Below are 20,545 nucleotides of genomic sequence, written 5' to 3' on the forward strand. Positions count from 1 at the left end.
CAACCATGTTTAGCTTTGTGTTTTGTTTTTTTTTTAAGAATTTATTTATTTATTTGACAGAGATAGAGAGAGAGAGCAGAAGCAGGGAGAGAGGAAGAAGCAGACTCCCCACTGAGCAGGGAGCCCGATGCGGGGCTCCATCCCAGGACCCTGGGATCATGACCTGAGCTGAAGGCAGACGCTTAACCGACTGAGCCACCCAGGCACCCCGCAACCATGTTTAGCTTTGTGACACTCATCCCAAGAAACATGCTGTGAGGACACACTTTTCAAATAAAATACAACAGAAACTGCGTTTTGAGAATTTAGTGATGGGCACGAGTGTTACAAAACCAACGTTGAGAATCATTCTGTACACTGACGTGCCTCCTCTAACTCCTAACTCCTCTCAACCTGGTTGGGTACCAGTTCAAGAAATCCACTGGATTTTATTTTGACTCCCTTAACCCAGGCACTCAGTGAGCACGTGCTCTCTACCAGCTCTCATGCCAGGCCTGGAGGCCTCAAGTGACTGTGTCCCGGGGCCAGGTCTTCCACGGGAAATGCTCCATCGGTGCCGGGGGCCGAGGAACCTCAGCCAGAGCAAGACAGGGCCATTAAGAAAGGAAAACAAGCACCCTCCATTCTTACACTATTGGACAGCTCTTGTGTTCTTCTTCACGAAGTCACTTCTCTCTCTTCCCAAATTGCAGGAACAGCTCAAAGAGGAAGATGTGGAATGCATTGTGAATCAGGACGAACTGGCCATGAGTTACCAGGAGCAAGCCACCGAGCCCTGCAGCCCTCCTGCAAGCCTGGACCAGAAAGCTTCCCCGCAGACTCCAGGCAAGGACAACATTTACGAGGGGGACCTCGGCCTAGGAGGCTACGAACTCAAGCTTGAGCAGACGCCGGGTCAGTCCCAGCTGAACTAATGGTGAACGGTGCAGATGTAATCCCAAGTCATGTGGGGCTCCTGGAGGAATCCGAGCCAAGCTGCGGAGTCAGTGCTGAGGAAGGGCTGGACGATGCAGTAAGAGCCTACATTGGAGAGAATCAAAACCTTGTCACAAGTATTCTCTGGTGCCTGAAGAAGTGAGAATTTATTATCATCCTTCTATATTATGCAACTGAATCTAAGTTTCTGACAGCAGCCGTTTTTATTAGTGAATTGGGGGGGGTAGGGTGGGGAGGGTTGAGACGGGAGGGAGTTAGGAATCTAGCTGCTGCGTGGATGGGACAGAGGTGCTGGGTCTGCAGGTGTTTCTTGTCGGTAGGTAGCTCTCCAGGCCCTTCATTTCGATTTCGGATTTTATTCCCTTCATTAGGGAGAGTTTAAAAATCAGGGAAAAAAAGTTTCTGAGCATAAACATGTGGGCTCCTAAGCTGAAGGGAATGCCCAGTTATTTAGTAAGTGAAATTTGTATATTATAAAGACCTAGACTCTCACTTGCTCTTAATGACTTCTGAGCTATTTGCAAAGCCCACACGAGGGATCGATACCACTGTCGATGGCCTCACAGAACCCATGCTGGGTGGTGACCCACTGTTCTCCTTGGCATTCTTTTCAAGCCACTTCTCCTATTGAAGGAAGGGGTTGGTTGGTTAGAGCCGGGCATACGCTGCACTCAATGCAGTTCTGCTCTGCAACTTGGTAGGACCCCTCCCAGAGAAAGCTGTTTTCTTCTCCCCATACTATATTTTATCTAAAGAATGAGCCTTCCTGCCCCTGCTTGCACTTGAGTCACTTCTTGGCCCTTTGGCAGGTCCCCTCTGTATGCTGGGTAATGAGACTCACAGCACAGGTTGGTCTCTCCATGGCAGGAGCCAGTGCAGGAGTCCGAGCCTGTCCTCCGATTCCAGCACTCACAGCTGATGAGCAAAAGCAGAAGCTGGAGGAGCAGAGCTGATGATGCATAGACCACACTGAGGAGGCAAGGACACAGCCTCAGGACTCCCCTTGTGAGAGGTGGCTCGTGGCCCATGACAGACAGACCAACACAATAGCTTTTAATTCAGCTGCACGACCTGTGCGTTTGAAGCCATAAAGATACCTCAAGCCTAGCTTTTCTTGAAATACAGATGTTAATATTAAAGTCCAAAAAAAGCAGGCTCCAGTCTTCAACGCCCAGGCTCTGATGGGTCTGCTTCTGGAGGAGGAAGGAAATGATGTCTTCCTCAGGCCCAAAGCTCAGAAGTAACATACGCTTTGCTGACCAGCTGTGAGGCTATTAACCATGGTGGTGTCCGGCACACAGCTACGTACATCAATTTTCTTACTTTCTAAGCAGTACGGGGCACAAATTGTTTTATACTCAGCTAAGTATAATCTGGTCATTCCGGGTAAATATGGCAAATGGCAAAGCATGAAGTTTTCTAATGTGACTTAATCCTAATAAACTTTTGTTATAAAGTATGATTGTGTTGGCCAATGCTTTATTTAAAGACATTTTCTCTGCCCGCGCCAATTGGCAGATTGAAGCCTTTCTACTTGAAATGCCAGATGAAGCGGGCAGTGAAAGATAACATAAGGGAGCTGCAAGGGTCCTATGGCCCGGGAAGAGCCATGGGGGCTTGCACGCCAAGCCACTGAAGGAATGAAAGAGAGTGCCGTTGGGCTTGGAGGACATGGCGGCCAGAGACGGGGGGAGCTAAGTCAGGCAGAGTGGGACAGTCTCCTCCTCCCACACTGCAGGTGACCAGAAATCATGAAGAGCTTCAAAAACAGAGGGAGGGGGTACTAGAGGAGAAGAAAAAGGAAAGTCAGAAGATAAGGATTCATCTTATTTCAGCCCTTATCATGTGAAAGGAAGAGATGAGAATTTGGGGTGTGTGTGTGTGTGTGTGTGTGTGTAGAAAGACACCAGGGAAAGAGAAGAGCCTCTCAAAACAGACAAATGTTAGTGAGTGGAGAGAAGGGAGAGAAATATGACCTACGAGCTGGAAACGAGGAGGATGGGGAGGGGAAGGTACACAATCTAAAGCCAGCAGCAACTCACTAAGAGGACACAGCAACAACCTCCTGCCCACAGGAAAGCCCCCTTCCTGCCTAGAAAAAATCTCTTTCCAGCTGAACATCATGAACCATTACCAACAAGGGGAATGAGGAGCTGTTCATTCTGGGTCGGGCCACTTATCCCCCTGACTCCAGGTAGGTAAAATATTGTGAGTCTGAGGAAACTGTGCCCTGTCCAATCTGTAAGACCGTGTTCCAGTTTCAAGATGCCAGTACCAGCCTCCTTACCTCTGAATCAGCCCAAGACCCAGAGAGAGGCTAGCTAGTGTCCCAGTTAGCAATTCATAAAACCAAATTCCCTTTATGCTCCTGTTGTGAGGGATAATAATTTATGATCTTAAGATCTTGTGCTTTGATTAGCAGCATGAGGACTGTGAAATTCAAACCTATTATTTACTGCCAGTTTCTAATGAATAATAAAGGCAAAGCTTTATTCAAGCCACTAATGCTTGCACTCATTATTAGAGCTTTAAAGAGGACCCTAATTAATTAATTGACTGATGGTTTTTCCTTGAGCTTCTTACCATGTGTACACCACACACACACACACACACACACACACACACACAGAATTCCACTCACTGTCAGGCGCCCAGCCAGACCCTCTGTAGTGTCCCCCTGGTACTCAGTACATGTCTGAGCAAGTTGAAAGCCTGGTGGCAAGCGCCATTAAGGTCTTCATTCATGAAGTTTCTAGAAACTTCTTGGAAAGCAATTTAATGATATAAATCAAAGCTGAAAATTCAAATACCCTTTGACCCACCAATTTCATGTGCAGAACTTTTATTCTAGATATTTGAGAATGTTATACATATAAAGAATATTTACTGAAACAACTTTAATTGCCTTCCCAGTTAAATAAAACACAGCACAGCCATCTCATGACACAGCATCATGTGTACTGATGTAGAATGATCTCCAGGGTATATAGCTAAATAAAAATAGCAAGGTGCAGAACAGAGTGCATGTTATGCTGCCATTCTGGAAGATTAAAGAAGAAATTGGTAGTATAATTGCCTCTTAAGAACTGAGGGGAGACTTAATTTATCACTTCTGTACCTTTGGGGTTTTGTATGCTATAGATGAATTATTTATTCAAAAACAAATTAAATAATAATAAGAGTCCTATGAAATAACCCACTGAAGTACTGAACTACAAGAGGAAGTGGAATAAAAACTAGAAAATGTGTTATTTTCACCATGATCTTTGAGACCTTGAGAATATAAAGTGTAGCATCAATAGTGCCAATACCTTCTGGGTTTACTCATCTGCATCACCCAACACACATGGATGCAGACCCTGTAAAAGGTTTTTAAAATTCAAAGACAAATATGACTCCGTCCCATCTGTCAAATAACTAGCAGAAGAAGACAGACTGCTAAAAGACAGTAGACTCCTTATAAGATACCAAAACATACAGCAAAGCTATAGTAACCAAAACTGTGTGGTATTCACCCAGAAATAAGAAAAAAGATCAAGAAAATCTACTACAAACTATAGAAGCAGACTCATGAATATAGTTAGAAATTTAGTTCATAAAAAAATGACATTGTAATTTGGGCTGAGAATAAATGGGCTATCATTCACTAAGTAGTGTGGACCAATTGAAATTTCTTATGTCAAAGACAATAAACAAAATTTTAAGACAAACTTGGAGACATACACACACACACATACGTGCATACTTTTGTGTGTGTGCATGTGTATATCAGACTAAGGATTATGCTTCAAAATATACAAAGAACTCTTATCAATGCATGAGAAATGAAAAATATACTTTCAAATATAAAAATATGAAAAGAATATGTAGAATCTAACCTGTATACCTTCTATCCAGACTTCTCTTAGGCATCTCTGTAGAAAAGAAGTACTTGGCATCTCTGCATAAGGAAGCATACAAAATGATATTCATTGTGGCACTGTTACTGTAAATATCGGGGAGGAAAATATCCATCGATAGCAGAAGAGTTAACCACAATACTTTCACACGAGGGAATTCTCTGCAGCAACTACACTCTGTGTGGAATGGGTCCATATGACCCCACTCACATGGAAATATTTCCAATATAAATTGTTAGTGAAAAAACAGTCTAGAATGATCTACAACAGACTGATAACCAAGAGGGGAGTGAGATTACAAGGGCTGAATCAAGAGAGCCTTTGGTTTATCCACATTATTTTTAATTTTTATAATGATACCCTATTCATGTATGGTCAGTTCTGAGAGTGGCCCTGGCCCCAAGATGGGGGAGGGGAAGGAAGGCCTGGTCAAGAAAGGCTTTAAGGAAAGAGTTACACATGAGATCTTGAAAGATGAGAAGGTTTGACCAAGCAGATATGATTGGTGCTGGTCTGTGGGGCAGAAGGTGAGACTGATCCCTAGAATACGGAAAGAGCATTCCAGTTGAAGGGAACAGCATGGGCATAGACAAAGGGGTGTGAAGCAACCTGGCACATTAGAGGAACTGTAAGTTATCCCACATGGCTCCCTTATAGGTTGTTTGTCTTTGAGGGTAGGAAAATGGAAGAATAAGAGATAATTCTCATGGGGGGGATGGGTTAGCCTGGTGATGGGTATTAAAGAAGGCATGTATTGAATGGAGCACTGGGTGTTACACGCAAACAATGAATCATGGAACACGACATCAAAAACTAATGATGTAATGTATGGTGATTAATATAACGTAATAAAATAAAATTTAAAAAAAGAGATAATTCTGGAGGTGTAGACCAAACTAAGGAGTCTGAGCCATGATCTTGTGAGAATGGGGAGCTATTGAAATATTTTAAACAGGAAAGATAATTACATGGATTGTGGGGAGATGGAGTACAAGTAAGCCTAGAGGAGGTATAATAGCCCAGTTGGGATGCTATTTCAATAGCCCAGGAGAGAGATAATGAGAAACTTAAGGAAGACAGAATCAGGGAGGATGGGCTGGAGACCAGGTTCTAGATAAGTTTCAGAGCTAGAATCTACAAAGTTAACAACTGATGGACTATGGAAAGTGAGGAAGCTGGAGGAGCCCAGGATGACCCCAACCTTAATGCTTAAATGATACCAGATTGATGGTTCCATTCATCAGGGGCATTGGGAAGAGGAACAGATTTGGGGAAAAGCCAACAAATTCAGCTCTGGACATGTTGAGCCTGGGGTTCTTATGGAGAGCTGCATGGATATGTCCAGATGTTATTTACATGGATCTGAAGTTTAAGGATAAGGTCTAGCCTGGAGATATATATTTGGAGGGATGAGATGTACAACACAGCTTCACCAGAGTTTTTCAAATACCACATGAACTTCCTCACCTTTCTCTAACTAAGAAATTCTGGTATGCCTTCCCCACAAAAGGACCATGCCAGAATCTCTGCAAGGATATGCATAGTTATCTTCAAAGGCACCAGAGATGATTTTCATTCAAACCCTGGGGAGAACCACTGACAAAAAGAAAGAGGGAACAGGACAGAGAACTGGGGAGTGCTAAATCCAGTGGATGGACAGAGTATGCGCCTGGGAAACAACCCTTGGAGAATCCCTTCCATGGAGATCTGGCATTCCCGTGGGACAAGGGTTAGCTACAGAAAAATACTGATTTCTGCTGTTACTGCGTTTGTGGACTTAAACAACTGCCCTACCTTTCCTCAGCTGTGATGGCTAAGTTCACTTGTCAACGAGGCTAGGATATAATCCCCAATTATTCAATCAAGCACTAATCTAGGTGTTGCTATGAATGTATATTTTGTAGGTGTAATTAACATCCATAATTGGTTGACTTTAAGTAAAGGAGATTATGCTACATAATCTGGGCACGCCTGACTGAATCAGTTGAAAGGCCTTAAGAGCAGAACTGAGGCTTCTGGGAAGAAGGAGAAATTCTGCCTTTGAATTGTAGTTTCAGCTCATACCAGAAAGTTCCAGACTGCCCATTCTGAAGGCCTGCCCTGGGCTGAGATTTTTCTCCCCTCATCTGATCTCTCGCCTCTACCTCCTCCCCATCTCCCCCTAGACTGGAACAGGACAAAGGTTGTAAGAGGAATGCTCACACAAAATTAAGGAAACAGGTAGATTATTTGCTGAATTCAAATGTTTTTGAAAGGAGCACTTCAGGGATTTGTTTCTAAAACACACACTGCCTGCTATATTCTGATTTACTCCTACCCTTCTCCGTACAGTTCAAGGATAACTACTGTTCATAGGATGGCCCTGAAGTAAAACCTTGACGTACTTGTGAGATTAGCGAAGAAGCTTTTCAGGTGTTTGTTATTCAGAGCAGGGCGGCTGTTAGGCTAGGTGTAGGGGAGGTTGCAAGGAGTGAGACGCTTACCTATCTATGGAAGGTTCCATATATGTCCCAAATATTGTCCATCAGCCTGTCATTCATTCAGTTTGACAAACATTTATTAAACCCTTACAATGTACTGCCGATAATCAAGGTTAGGAATTGCCAATGTCAGCATCATTAATGGGATAAATAAAGATGGAACAGACGAGCAATGATAGAGTCCAGAAAGCACATCAATTCAGAGACATCTTGGCTCACCTCATCACACAGATTGATTCGTTTTAGCCAGGAGTGGGGAGGAGGGAAGCTCCGATAGCCAGCCAGTAGGGAAAGGAGGGGAATGGACCATCTGAACCACAGGACAGGGGTCAACTTCCCTGCAGGACAGCAGCTTCCCCGAGGCCCCCCACCCCTACAACTGGTCAGTGGGAGGGGGAGTGCCTCAGCAGAGATCAGCTTCAAATACCCTCTACTTCAGAATGTGGCCTAAGGCAATGCAGCCCTACCGTGAAACTCACCAGGCCTCAGTTAAGCAAAATTACCTCCCTGAAACCCCATTGTCCACTCATCATCAGATGCAAGCATTCAGGATATGCTAATTTAACAGAACTGAACTGAATTAAATCCTGGCTGGGTAGAACTCTAATGTACCTGGCACTATGTCTAGAAAGAAAAAGGAAAAAATGACCCTTTGATATGCGCCTCGCTTTTCCGTCTGTGATATCTCATTTCATCCTCAGGACAGCCCCAGGAACATCACATTTCAAGCCTTACTTTACGTGCATATAGCTGGGAGACAAAGATGTTAAGCCCTTGGCCTAAGATCACACAGTTGATAAACGGCAGAGGGGAGTTTTGAACCCAGAGCTGTATAGCTCCAAAGCTCACGATTATTTCCCCTATACCGGACTGCAGGCAGAATTAGCCCAAGTCCGTCAGTATGCGCTAAGAACCCCTGAGGCCCCAGCACGGGGGACAGGAAACTACACAGATACACTCAGCTTCCTAGGGGTTTACAATGGAGAGACCAGAGACTGGAGAACGGCCACACATAGAGCAATGTGAACCAAAGCGAGCTGGGAGGCCCTGGGCTTCCAGGCCCTGGATTAGTCAGGACTGATTTGGTACCAAGAGGCAAAAATCTAGATCAATGTAGCTGAAGGCAGAAGTCTTCACTTGCATGATTTAGAACTCCAGAGGTCGAAGTTAGCGTCGGTACAGCTGATTATAAGGGCACAAACCAGGCCATTGAGATACTGAGTTAGGGACAGGTGGGCGTAGGCAGGGACAGATAGGTAGGGGGCCATGGGATCAGGCTCACAAAATTCAAAATTCAAAATTCAAAATGAAAGGAAACCAGAGATAGGGAACAAACCAGACCATCCTGTCCTAGGTGTCACAGGTAGGGTCTTGTTATAACGGCTACTTGTGACCAACCAAGAATTACCAGACCCTAAAAAGGAAGTAGGCCATTGAAGCTGTTATCACTAGTCCTTACTCAGTGGTGCTATCAACAGAGATGTTTAAAAAGATTTAAGTTCTCTGGTTAGCTTTCTATAAAAGACCATCCCTAAAAGCCCTCAGTGGCAACCCTGTCGGGACCCCTCTCACTCCTGAGAGCCTTGTCTGTATCCTGGCTTAATAAACTTCTATCACTTTACTCACTCTCCTTTGTCCTTGAGATTCAGACATTCATTCAACTCCGTGAGACAAGAAAGAACCTCGCTCTCCTGCATCGATACTTCCTCCCTTTCTCCCTCTCTCTCTCTCTCCCTTTCTGCCTCTCCACCCCCCACACACACACAAACACTCTGCTCTTCTCCACTTTTGCCTTGTTCTCCCCAGGCCCACCCAACAGTTGCAAGGATGCCCACCATCAGCCCTGGACTTCCATTACTCCTACAGCCAATAATCCCCAAACCAAGAAGACATTTTTTCTCGATTGCTCTAGCAAAATCCTAGGAATGACAGTGGTTGGCCTAGTTTGTGTCCATCACATGCCCACCTTTACACCAATAATACTCACCCAAGGGACACAGTTATCGAGTTGGCCAGCTTACATCACATGCCCATCCTATAAAGGACCAAGCAGAATCATTTCAATGACAGTTCCTCCAGTAAAGAAAAGCCAAGTCCTTTTTGTTGTCCCCTCCCATGTTGACCTGTGTAGTCGATATGATATGGTAGAGGTAAGAGTACATAATTATAAAAGACGTTTCCCCTTGTGCCTTGCTATCTTGGACCACTCTGAAGAGAAATAAGTTGCCATGTTGTAGAGACACTCAAGCAGTCCCGTGGCAAAGACCTGAGGCTTCTTGCCAAAAATCAGCACCAACTTGTCAGTCATGTGAAGTCACGTCAGTCACGTGAATGAACCACCTTGGGTGTGAATCCTTCACCTCCTTCTGGCCTTCCTATGACCACAGCTGCAACTTCATGAGGAAGCCTAAGCCAGAACGACCCAATGAAACCACTCTCAGATTCCTATGGGAGTGAGTAAATGCTTACTGTGGTTTTAAGCCACTGGATTCTGCAGTAATTTGTCAGGCAGCAAAGATAATTCAAACGAACAGTTCCTAAACAGACAAAAAGAAATCTATAGTCTTCTACACATTTAAGCACACTTTTTTCTAGCAGAATACAATTCTTTGCTTAATGGATAAAAGTCCTGGAATATCAGAGCTTTGGGCATATCTCAGCACATATATATCTGCCTTCCCCTACCTCTAATCGCTGAATCCAGAAATGGAAATGATGGCAGCAACAAGAGCCACAGTTATCCCACCCCCTCTGATCAGAGTCAGCAGTCACCCAAGGGCCCCACCGGGGGTGGGGGGTGGGGAGTGACTGGTAGGGGAAACAACGTGAAAGTTCCCTGAGCTGCATGCTAGATACTATCGAGGGATACAGAGGTAAGCAAACTCTGCCCCTGATTTCTGGGAGCTTACAATCTGGGCACAGGGATAAAGTGAAAACAGTGGTCTCTCGTGTGGTCTATAGCAGAGTTAGGTATAAGAGGAACCTTGAAGGGAAAAGGATTATGGGACTGCTTCTCCACCTGGCTTAGCACTGGACTCACCTGGAGAGTTTACAGTTTACTGATGCCTGGGTTGCAACCCCCTTGATTCTGACTTCCTTGGTTCAGGCTCTGGCCTGAACAGTGAGATCTCTTAAAACTTCCCAGATGATTCTAATGTGCAGCCAAGGCTGGGAACCACTAGATTACAAGGACTTTCTAGGAAGGAGAGACATGATCCAGGTGCAGAAAGTCATCGAAGTCTTCCTAGAGGAAGTGGTGGTCAGGATGGGCTGCAAAAGCCGGAAATGTGGGGAGGACAATCATCTAAGGAAAAAGAAGAATGAACAGGAGCAAGCCATGACAGCTGGAGGCTTAGGGCCTGTCCAGTGGTATCACATTTGCTGGAACAATAAGGAACACATTGGCTAAAACTAACCGAGAGTTGCTGAGGACGCAAATTCTCAACCCTCCGGCCGTAACTACACGCATGGTTGAGACCACTGTCCAGCTAGACAAGCACCACCAACTCAAAAAACCTGTGAATCATCAAGTTCTAAATCCCTGGCATACAACACATTTGGGATATCATTTATAGGGAGCCACAGCTGCTGCTTGAACAAAAGAGGAAAAAATAACTGCTCCCTTCGAGCCCCCGTGACCACGCAACATCATCTGCCAAATCACTTCAAATTGCTCCTTTTCATAACACTGGATCCAAAGATGAGCACTGCATCAGAATGTGGCCCAACCTTGGCTCAGTCAACCTTGGCTATGGGTCTCCCAGTGCATCCTTTTCCTGGTGAAACCTTGACCAAGAGCCACCCCTGCCCGCCACCCTCACCCCGCAGGCTGTGCCCGCCAGAAATGAAGAGATGATTTTGGGGTCAGTCAGGGGTTGCCGAGGGGCGACAAACTTTTCCATTTTTCCCTTCTAGGTTCATGTGGCTGATCTAATTATTAAATTGACATGAAATGGATTAACAAGAGGAAAACAAATTCTGTACATACAAGAGCCCCATAAAAATATGAGACTCCCGGGCAGTCAGGTAATTGAGGCTGATAGAGCTCAGGAGAAGGGGTAGCGACCTGGGGCTTCAAAGGGGAGGAAGAGGATTCACAGAAAGATGGGAAGAGCAAATGTTGGTAAACTTTTCTGTTATACAGATAAGTCATTGTTATGTAAAAAGTTATCTCTGGTGATAGCTCTGGGGGAGGGGGTCTATGTAAATTCTTTAAGGCAGTGAAGAAGGAGGTAAAAAGTTCTTCCTGAGTCTGCTGAGCCCAGAGTCTTCAGCTCAACTTGATCCCCATGGCCAAAGTGGCACATTCAGGAGTGGCGTATTCTACTCCTCTTCGATTGCCAATTCAGTTGGTGTGGATTGACATCCTGAAAGCCTGTGATGCTGCTCTTCTTTATTAAGAGAGTTAAGTACACCCTCCTGGTACCCATCTTAGAAAAAGAGGTCTAGAATAGCTTCTCAGACTTTAATGTGCATTGGAATGCCGTGAGGACCTTATTAAAACACAGATTCTGATTCCGAAGGTCTGGAGTAGGACCCGAGGTTCTGTGTTTCCAGACAGCGGTGAGATGAGGCTGACCTGCTGGTCCCTGGACCACACTTTGTGTAGCTGAGGCCAGAGCAGTGTTTCTCAGGCTTGGGATTTGGTTAACAGGTGGTCTTTAACTATCTGTCAAGGGGTCTGCAGGCAGGTTGGTGGTTTTAGAAATAACATGACAGAACCATTTGGTTCACAGCCAGGCCATTCATTTTAAATGTAATTTGAACTGTGATTTTCACAGAAATCCTTCTACTTTAGAATTTGTCCATGACTTATAAGGATAGTTTGCTCTAGCAACCCTTCAGTTAGCTACTCTTCAGTTAACAGGATGCAGCTCATCTTGATTAACATATCTTCTCTTTCTTTGGGCATCAATCTTTACATTAGTCAAATTATGCATTTTTGGTTGTTAGCAGCCTGTCATCACAATTCGTAAAAATGGATCAGTGATTCAAAAGTAGTTCACTCTAGCGTTAGAGACAGACATAGTAATGTAAATACTATGATTGAAAATGGTATACATACACATAGGTAGCAAACAAGACTTGAGTGAGAACATGGACTGTGGCTCTAGTGGCTGGTCCGGTGGGTGAGTCCACGAGGATGACACAGAGCAAGAGGATCTGAAACTCAGCAACGATCACCTCACCCCCTCTCGCAGGACATCATCTGGTACAAAACTTGTCCGAGGTGGGTATAAAGCCTTACTTTCATCTTCAGAGCTCAAAGAGCTCTTCTTTTCTCTAGTGAAACCCTTGAATTTGTCTAGAACAAGTACAAAATAATACGTTCCAGTACAAAATGGACAGATTTGGCCCAAAGTTGAAGAAGAGTCATAAACCACAGACACATCATTCAAAGTTGTGTGCCTAACAGCCAAATGGGTCAGGCCATACTTTTGTCAAAAGGTTTGTTAAACCAGTTTCGTTATAAATATGCTTACAGGGAAAACAAGAGTAAACTCAGCACACAATTTTCGAGGTGAAAAGTCTTTGTGATCATGTAAGTTTGCTAGGTGGTATCTTCACTTTTCAGCTGGATAATACCAACAATGAATAGAGTATAAATCAGCTCTTGGCTTATGTTAGATAAATAAGTGGGAAAAAAATGCCCTATAATTTTTCATTTTCTTTGTTACCGAAACAACTTTCTATAGAAAAGACTTTCCACCTTGACAATGACTGTTTTATGCTGTCTCAGGTAGACTAGAAAGGTTGTGTTAGGATCATACTGACAAAATACTGTTAGGTAGCCAACCCTTTGCTCGGCAAACTAAAATGTCCATCCACACACCACATTATTTGGAGAGAACTTCAGTGGTCACAAATGTACATCTTGACTTTTATTCAACAAATATTTAATGAGTACCTACAATACATCAGGCACTGTTCCAGGTACTTAGTATGCATGAGCAAACAATAACAACAAATATTTCCTACCCTCGTCAAAGCTTATATTCTAGCAGAGAAAGACAGATTTTAACAATGAATGTATATATATTATGAAGTGATAACGCTATAGGAGAGGAAAAGCGAGCTGGGTAAGGGAGGTTGGGACTATATGGTGAGGAGTAGTGTGGAGGTTGGAACTTCAAATAGGATGATCAGTAGGCCTCTGTGAGAAGGTGGCATTCGAGCAAGGACTTGACAAAGGTGAGGGAGCAAACCATAGCGATATCTGTGGAAAAAAAGTTCTAGTCTTATCTGGAAAAGAACTGACAAAATCAGGCTTCTAAAAGGATCATTCCACCTTCTGTGTTGAAAATAGATTCTATGAGGGTAATGCTAGAAAGGAGGTATTTTTGGCAGCTATTGCGGCATAATGAACAACTACAGAATCTCAACACCACAAGCAGGAAGCGTTTATTCAGCTCACGTGTCTGTGAGGCGTTTGGGGTCTACTAATCTAGGCGGGGTACCACAAGGGCAGTTTCGGTCCCACGGAGGGACCAGCCCTCTGCACCTCCCATGCTCCTCTGAGACCAGCAGGCTCGACCCACAATTTTCTTTTTGTGAGAACCACCAGCATATAGATGGCATTTTAAGCCATGGTCTTGATTCAACATTTTAAAAATGCATATCAAATCAAATTGTTGCCACAAATTATTGAGTTTTTCAGTGCGCCTTGTAAAGAATGGACAGTGAATTCCTGGTGCTTTCACTTACCCAAATACTCTGTCAAGGGGAGGGGGGCTTGGGGTTTTGTTTTTTTCTTTTAGTGGTGAATATTTTTGACTTCTTGACTCTGGAAGCCAGTAGAGAGCATTTCTATAATTGATCATTTAACTCTTGCTCAAGTTACATACATATCACGGTCCTTTATTCAGTGTCTTCAACAGCCTGAACCCATCACTTCAGAGCTGAAATACCAGACTTTTAATATTGGAAATCAGACATCTAAATTTTTGAGAAACAACCGGCGAGGCAAACAGCTCCATCCCTGGTAGGGGCTCTTTCCAAAAATGATTTTCTTCTCTCCTGAGAGAGAGAAATACATGGTTTATTCATGGCCACATTTAAAAAGCCATATCTAAATGCTACAAAAGAATATGAAGAAGACTTACAAAAATACCACCAAAAAATAAATAAGGTCTCCACTCACTATCGTCTTCCTTGCTAAAACATTCCTATTTCCACAGCAGGACATGCTCATTGAAAGAGGGGCTGATGAGCACCAAGCCAATAATGAAAAAGCCCTCTGTAATTTGGGGTTTATGTTCCAGTCAGATACCCAGAACTGTCTGATAGAGACACCCCACATGTCCCTCCATTACCGAAGACATATTCTGAATTCAGATTTCCAAATTTAGGAGAAATACAAACTAAAAAGCAATAGACTAGATAGAGAAATTCATCGGTGGCTCAGACGCTCCACCACTGGACAGATATATTATAGGGTCTGTACACAAACATGGATTCATCAGTGAAGGATGGCAAACTCTATCGTGTCTCTCACTGGGAGAAAACTGTTGTTTTTTATTCTGAACACAGCTTTCATTTTACTTTTTTAAAATTTGTCTCGCATCTTTTTTCTATGACAATGGTGGTCCGTGGGTGTATCAAGTGCCTGCTAGTATCCTTATCTGCTAACGTTTTGAGAAACACATGCCAAGAAGCTGCAAGCAAATCCACTTCAGTCACTCGCCTACCACAAGTCAGCTTATACTAAGTACTTTTGACAGATAACCTAGGAAGAGTTAGAGGAGGCTTGCCATTTGAAGGGGGAAAAAAAATTACTCCTAATCATTTTCAGTCCACGACACCCAGCTGTGCCAATAAGCCAAGCCGGCTATAAGAAAGATGAAACGAGTACAACCATAAAAACTGTGACCCCCCCACAGTAACAAGGAAAAAACACACACAACTCCACTTAGCAGCTCAATTAAGCCGACCTCCAGCCATCACACATGTTACAGTGACGGCTCCTCCCTCCAACACCCACTAGACTTGCCTTTCTCGAGTGGCCTGGAACCACCGGAGGGCTTTTGAGCTCTTTCTCTCTAGGCATCAACATTTCACAAGCACTTATGGCGGCTTTAACCTCCAAAGGGTTCCTGCTCTGAGAAGTAAACTTTTCTCCACTGTGTATAATTAGCCCAGTGACGGATCTCCCATGCTGTGTGGATCCCCTGGAGAGCATCAGGAGTGGGTCAAGTTCAAGTGATGAAGACACACAGCTCAGCTGTGTCACATGAGAAAGCCCTCTGTGGAGACAGGGTGGGTCCTGAGGGTCTCTGAACAGATTTCGAAATATCGATGCCCCCGGGAGACGGGACAAGTGTTTGAACCGCATGGCTGCTCGTGACGGAAGTATCGGGGTGTAGGGGGCAGGGAGCATGCGATTGGGATGCGCTGGTGTCGTCGTGCTTCCTCTTCAAACTTTCATAGAAATTCTGAGCCAGGTGAGGGCAGAGCTGGTGGTGAGGAGAGAGCAGCAGGAGCAGAGAGGGAGACCGGAAGCTACAATATCTGCACAGCCCCTGTAGGATGCCGGGGGAAAGCAAACTATTGTTTTTACGTCGATGTTAATTAAACACAATTACAAGAAAGAAGTCACAACCAACCACAACCGAAATAGCAGTTGATTGGAAGAGAATAAAAAATATGGGTCCTGAACCAAGCAAAGCTGAGTGAGCACAGTCTCACCGAACACAGAGATGCGGGGACTGAAGTGTCATTATCAGGTGAGTTGTACCTGAGTGTTCAAGTTGTTTTTCTGTTCTAGATTGGTGAAAAACATGGGGGTTTTGCCTTGTGGTAGAACAAAGAGAACCATGACTTGAGGTTCTCAAGTTTTAAAGCTGAGTTTCTACACTTTTGACCGTTCTAATCCAATGCCAACACTTACAATCCCCTCCCCATTCAGAAATTTCAGGGGGAAAGAAAAAAACATGCTCTCTGCCCCCCTCACAGGCACCCTTGCCAAGCTACTGGGTGGGCTTCCCAGGAGGAGAGTAGGCAGCTCCACTCATAGCAGGGCCATCACCACACATGTGGATAAGTCATGGGAGTGACCACAGCACTCAGCAAATATTCAGGAATAAATTTGCCCTCTGAGGCACCACCCGTAAAACCCATACATAATGCATGAATTTAGTCATCTGTAGAAATAAGCCAAAAGATTGTAAATGTGTGACTGAAGAGATTGGGAACATTCAAAACTCCAATCAAGGGAACCAGAACCAGGGTGTTATTTCAAAGAAACAAAACTGAAACGTAATTGTAATTTAGAAAAATAAATCCTAATCAATTGTATTGTACCCAGTTGAAGAACAGACTCTGAAACACAAAGGGGTCTGGCTGGCCTGGAGCACTTGGAGGGGAAGCCCAGAGACCCCATCACAGAGTGTGTGTCCGGCGCTGTCAGTCTGAATGGGAGAGACAGCACGGCTGGCATCTACAAGGTGTATTCTGCCACGACTCAGGGCTGAGCACGAGGCCCGTCCCTGCCGGAGCCACAGCGGCTCCCCCAGGACCTTCAGGGGCCACCGGAGGTAAAGAGGAGGAACCCCACCCCAGTGCACCCAGAACAGCTCTCCCTTGATATCTCACATATTAGACTTCGCCAAGCATTTTTTTTAATGTCTTCTTTGGAAAACAGCTGTCCTGAATTAAATATCCTCTAAACCTTTATATATTAACACTTCCCTTTGTGCTGACTTCATAGTTGCTAAGCACGGTTCTGCTAACAATAGTTCCCTTTAAATGGCCCCCAAATGGCAAGTATAAATACCAGTCGCCAGCATTAAATATGCCCGGTATGGATGGACAAAAGCAAGCTTAATCACCAGTTTCTTCTGAGTTTAATTGGCTCCAATAACACCCAAGTCCTATCCCAAGTCAAGTCATTCTCCTGTCCAGCTGAGGCCAAGTACTATGATGAAGTCATGGTCCTCGAGGCCCTCAGTAACCCAGTGCAAGCTGGCCTTCCACGGCAGTCTCCAAATTGCAACTTTTAAATGTGAATTAAATTGTTAACTTTGTATTAGTCAACTAACCAGAACTCTTCTATACAGTAAAACCCAGCGACAGAGCAAGTGGACAGTTTTTACTGGCAGTTCCTGTGACAGGGGGACCAATTTGCTAGTGAGACACAGGAAGTGAGTGGAGAATAAAGGCCTTCCCAGCGAGGGGGAACGTTTTTGAGGATGCACACAAATCAGAAGTTATTCTTTTCCCTCTTAAAGCCAGAGGAACCCGTGAAACCCACCTAGACGGAGCAGGGGAAGTCACGGGTACACCTTCACAAGCACGTCACTAAAATACTGTGTGGCAGGCATTTGCAGAAGGCATCTGCCGGAGGAAAAAAAATCCCTCCAACATCTAAGCTTTGGTCTGGAGCATGTGCTGCTGTAACAAATTACCACAAATTTAGTTGCTTAAAACAACGAAAATTTATTATCTTACTGTGCTAGAGGTCAGAAATTCAAATCAGGCCCATGGGCCCGAGGTCAAGGTGTCAGTAGAATAGGTTCCTCCTGGAGGCTCAGGGAGAGAGGCTGTTTGCCTTCTTCTGCCTCTGGAGGTGAGGCGGTGCGCCGCTCACGGCGGCTCATCCGGGCTCATCACCCCTTCCTTGCTTCGCTCCAACCTCTTGCTTCCGCTATCGTGTTTCCTTCTACTGACGCTGAGCCTCCTGCGCCTCCTGATCCTCTTATGAGGACCTCCTCTTATGAGGACCTTGTAATTACATTGGGTCCACCTGGATAATCCGGATAATCTCCGCATTTCAAAATCCTGAACTTAATCACATCTGCAAAGTACCTTGCACAATGTGGGGTAACAGATTCCCAGGCTTCAGGGACTAGGACACGGACATCTGTGGGAGTCATTTCCAGCCTACCACAAGCATATAGCCATGGGTGCTGCGAAAAGATAAACTGAGACATATTAAAAACTTTCATTTTATTTGAGCAAAAATTGATTGTAACGGGGCACCACCAACCCAGAAGTGGTTCAGAGCGCTCTGCTGACTGCTGCTAAGGGGAAGACTCATCATGAGAAGGTATGAAGGCAAGAAAGTATTTGATTGGCTGCAGCTGAAAGTCAAGTTGGCTGTGATTGGTTGTCTTTAGAATTTCAATTGCATAAGCTTGAGGCGTTTATAGGCTGAGATTTTGGTTTGCTGCATAAGCAGCTGTGGCATTTGGGCCACCTCAGTCTAATGGCCTCTTTGTTTAATTAATTTAACACTTGGGACAGGACTACATGGCATGACTGAAATGCAATTGATAAACCTTTAAGACTGAGCTCCAAGTGGTTGCATTCTAAGAGAACACTTTGTAACTTGGATATCGACTCTGATTCAGAAAGAAGAGTACACGTCTCAAGTGGGCTGGCATGGATCGATGCGGGACACAAATCACCACAGGACATTAGCACAGATCAACAGAGGATTCACAATCCCAGGACTCACACAACATAAGGAGAGAATACTAATAGGCCCTGGCAAGCACCCTTAATCCCAGCCAGCTCTACATTTTACCAACTAGTAATTCACACCAGATGCTCAAATATAAGGAGCATCCAGTATGTTTATCATATGTGTGGGTTTATTTTATAATATATAGGCTGGATGAAAGCTGTGTTCTACATTGTGTCCTTAATTATTCCTTCTTGTCTTTCTAAAGTTCTGGGTAGAGAACTCCTTTAGATCTTGTTAAGCAAGTAACGCGACCAAACGTCCCAAAAAAAGCTGACGGTCACTGAGCCAGGGCCTGAAGTGGGCAACACCATACATGATTTACTCCATTGAGCTCTTCCTCCCCTTTCAATATCAGGCATACTGAAAGGCCCTCCTTAGCCCAAAATATCTACCTGACCAGACCCATCACCAAGCCTATTAATGTGGATCTGTTTCATATCAAAATGCTTTCATTTTTTTAAATGATTTTATTTATTTATTTGATAGGGAGTGCACAAGCAGGCACAAGCAGGGGGAGCAGCAGGCAGAAGGAGAGAGAGAAACAGGCTCCCCACTGAGCAGGGAACCTGATGTGGGGCTCGATCCCAGGACTCTGGGATCATGACCTGAGCTGCAGGCAGACGCTTAACCGACTGAGCCACCCAGACACCCCTCAAGCTACTTTCAAATTGGGTCTGTCTCAATGCAGAGTTCTCCTCTTTTTTAGCTGTGTGATGGTGAACTTAACCTTTCTGAAACTTGGTTTCATCATCCATAAAATAAAGATTGTAATCTCTACCTTGCAGGTTATTATGATTATAATGGATAAAGTAGAATTAGAGTCAACATTAGAACATACCACTCAATAAATAGTAGCTATTATTACTGTTGATAGTATTTTATGATCTGTAAAACAGCGATGCTAATATACATAAGATCTGTGTAAGGATTGAGGTAACATGTGAAGCATCTGACACAGTACCTAGCACAAAGAAGTTAGTAATGATTCATTCCCAATCCCTCCTTCTCTGCATTCCTCACAATCATTATGTTGGGTTAACCAAAAAAGAAGTGCTGGGGGTGCCTGGGTGGCTCATCTGCTTAAGCGTCTGCCTTCGACTCGGGTCATGATCTCAGGGTCCTGGGATTGAGCCCCATGTCGGGCTCCCCGCTCAGCAGGGAGTCTGCTTCTCTCTCTCCTTCTGTCCCTCCCCCCTGCTTGTGCATGCTCTCTCTCTCTCTCTCTCTCTCTCTCTCTGTCAAATAAATAAATAAAATCTTTAAAAAGAAGAAGAAGAAGAGGAGGAGGAAGAGGAGGAGAGAGAAGAAGGGGAGGGAGAAGGAGAAGAAGAAGTGTTGGCTCCAAAAAACTGCTATCAGAATGTAAACCCTTTTCCTGACAACCCACCCCCCCCCAACATCCCTCTCCCAATGGCTCATGAACACAGACTCATTTCTTGGGCAACATCACCATGCACCACTGTCCTAAGAGCCTGTCCCCAGGGAGACAGGATAGACTAGTTTTAATTGGATTGTACACTAGTGTGTATCAGAAAGTATTCACTAGGAACCTCTTATGAAAGGATCCTACGAGTGACAGAGACACAGCTTTAGCCAGCTGGAGGAAAGACACATGGGAGGGGGTATCTGTTGACTAATAGAAAAATCCAGTGGGCATATCTGGTAAATATGACTGGATCCAGATACTCAAAAGACATTGTCAGAAAGTATGTCATGCTTCATCTCTTGATATTACTTCCTTCTCTTTTGTTTCCATTTCTCAAGAA

General features: G+C 44.4%; 1 protein-coding gene across 6 annotated transcripts in view; it reads left to right on the forward strand.

The window, feature by feature from the left end:
• Nucleotides 1–2,395, forward strand: part of SLC9A9 (solute carrier family 9 member A9) — a 682,953-nt gene extending 680,558 nt beyond the window's left edge. For all 6 annotated transcript variants that reach the window (XM_078070810.1, XM_078070802.1, XM_078070787.1 and 3 more), the window contains one exon: nt 693–2,395. In XM_078070810.1, coding sequence (XP_077926936.1) covers nt 693–914 — 222 coding nt within the window. In that variant the 3' untranslated portion in view covers nt 915–2,395. The remainder of the gene's footprint in view (nt 1–692) is intronic.
• The last annotated feature ends 18,150 nt before the right edge of the window (nt 2,396–20,545 follow it).

The sequence above is a fragment of the Halichoerus grypus genome, chromosome 1 (genome assembly GCF_964656455.1).
Source record: "Halichoerus grypus chromosome 1, mHalGry1.hap1.1, whole genome shotgun sequence".
In the NCBI taxonomy this organism is placed as follows: Eukaryota; Metazoa; Chordata; class Mammalia; order Carnivora; family Phocidae; genus Halichoerus; species Halichoerus grypus.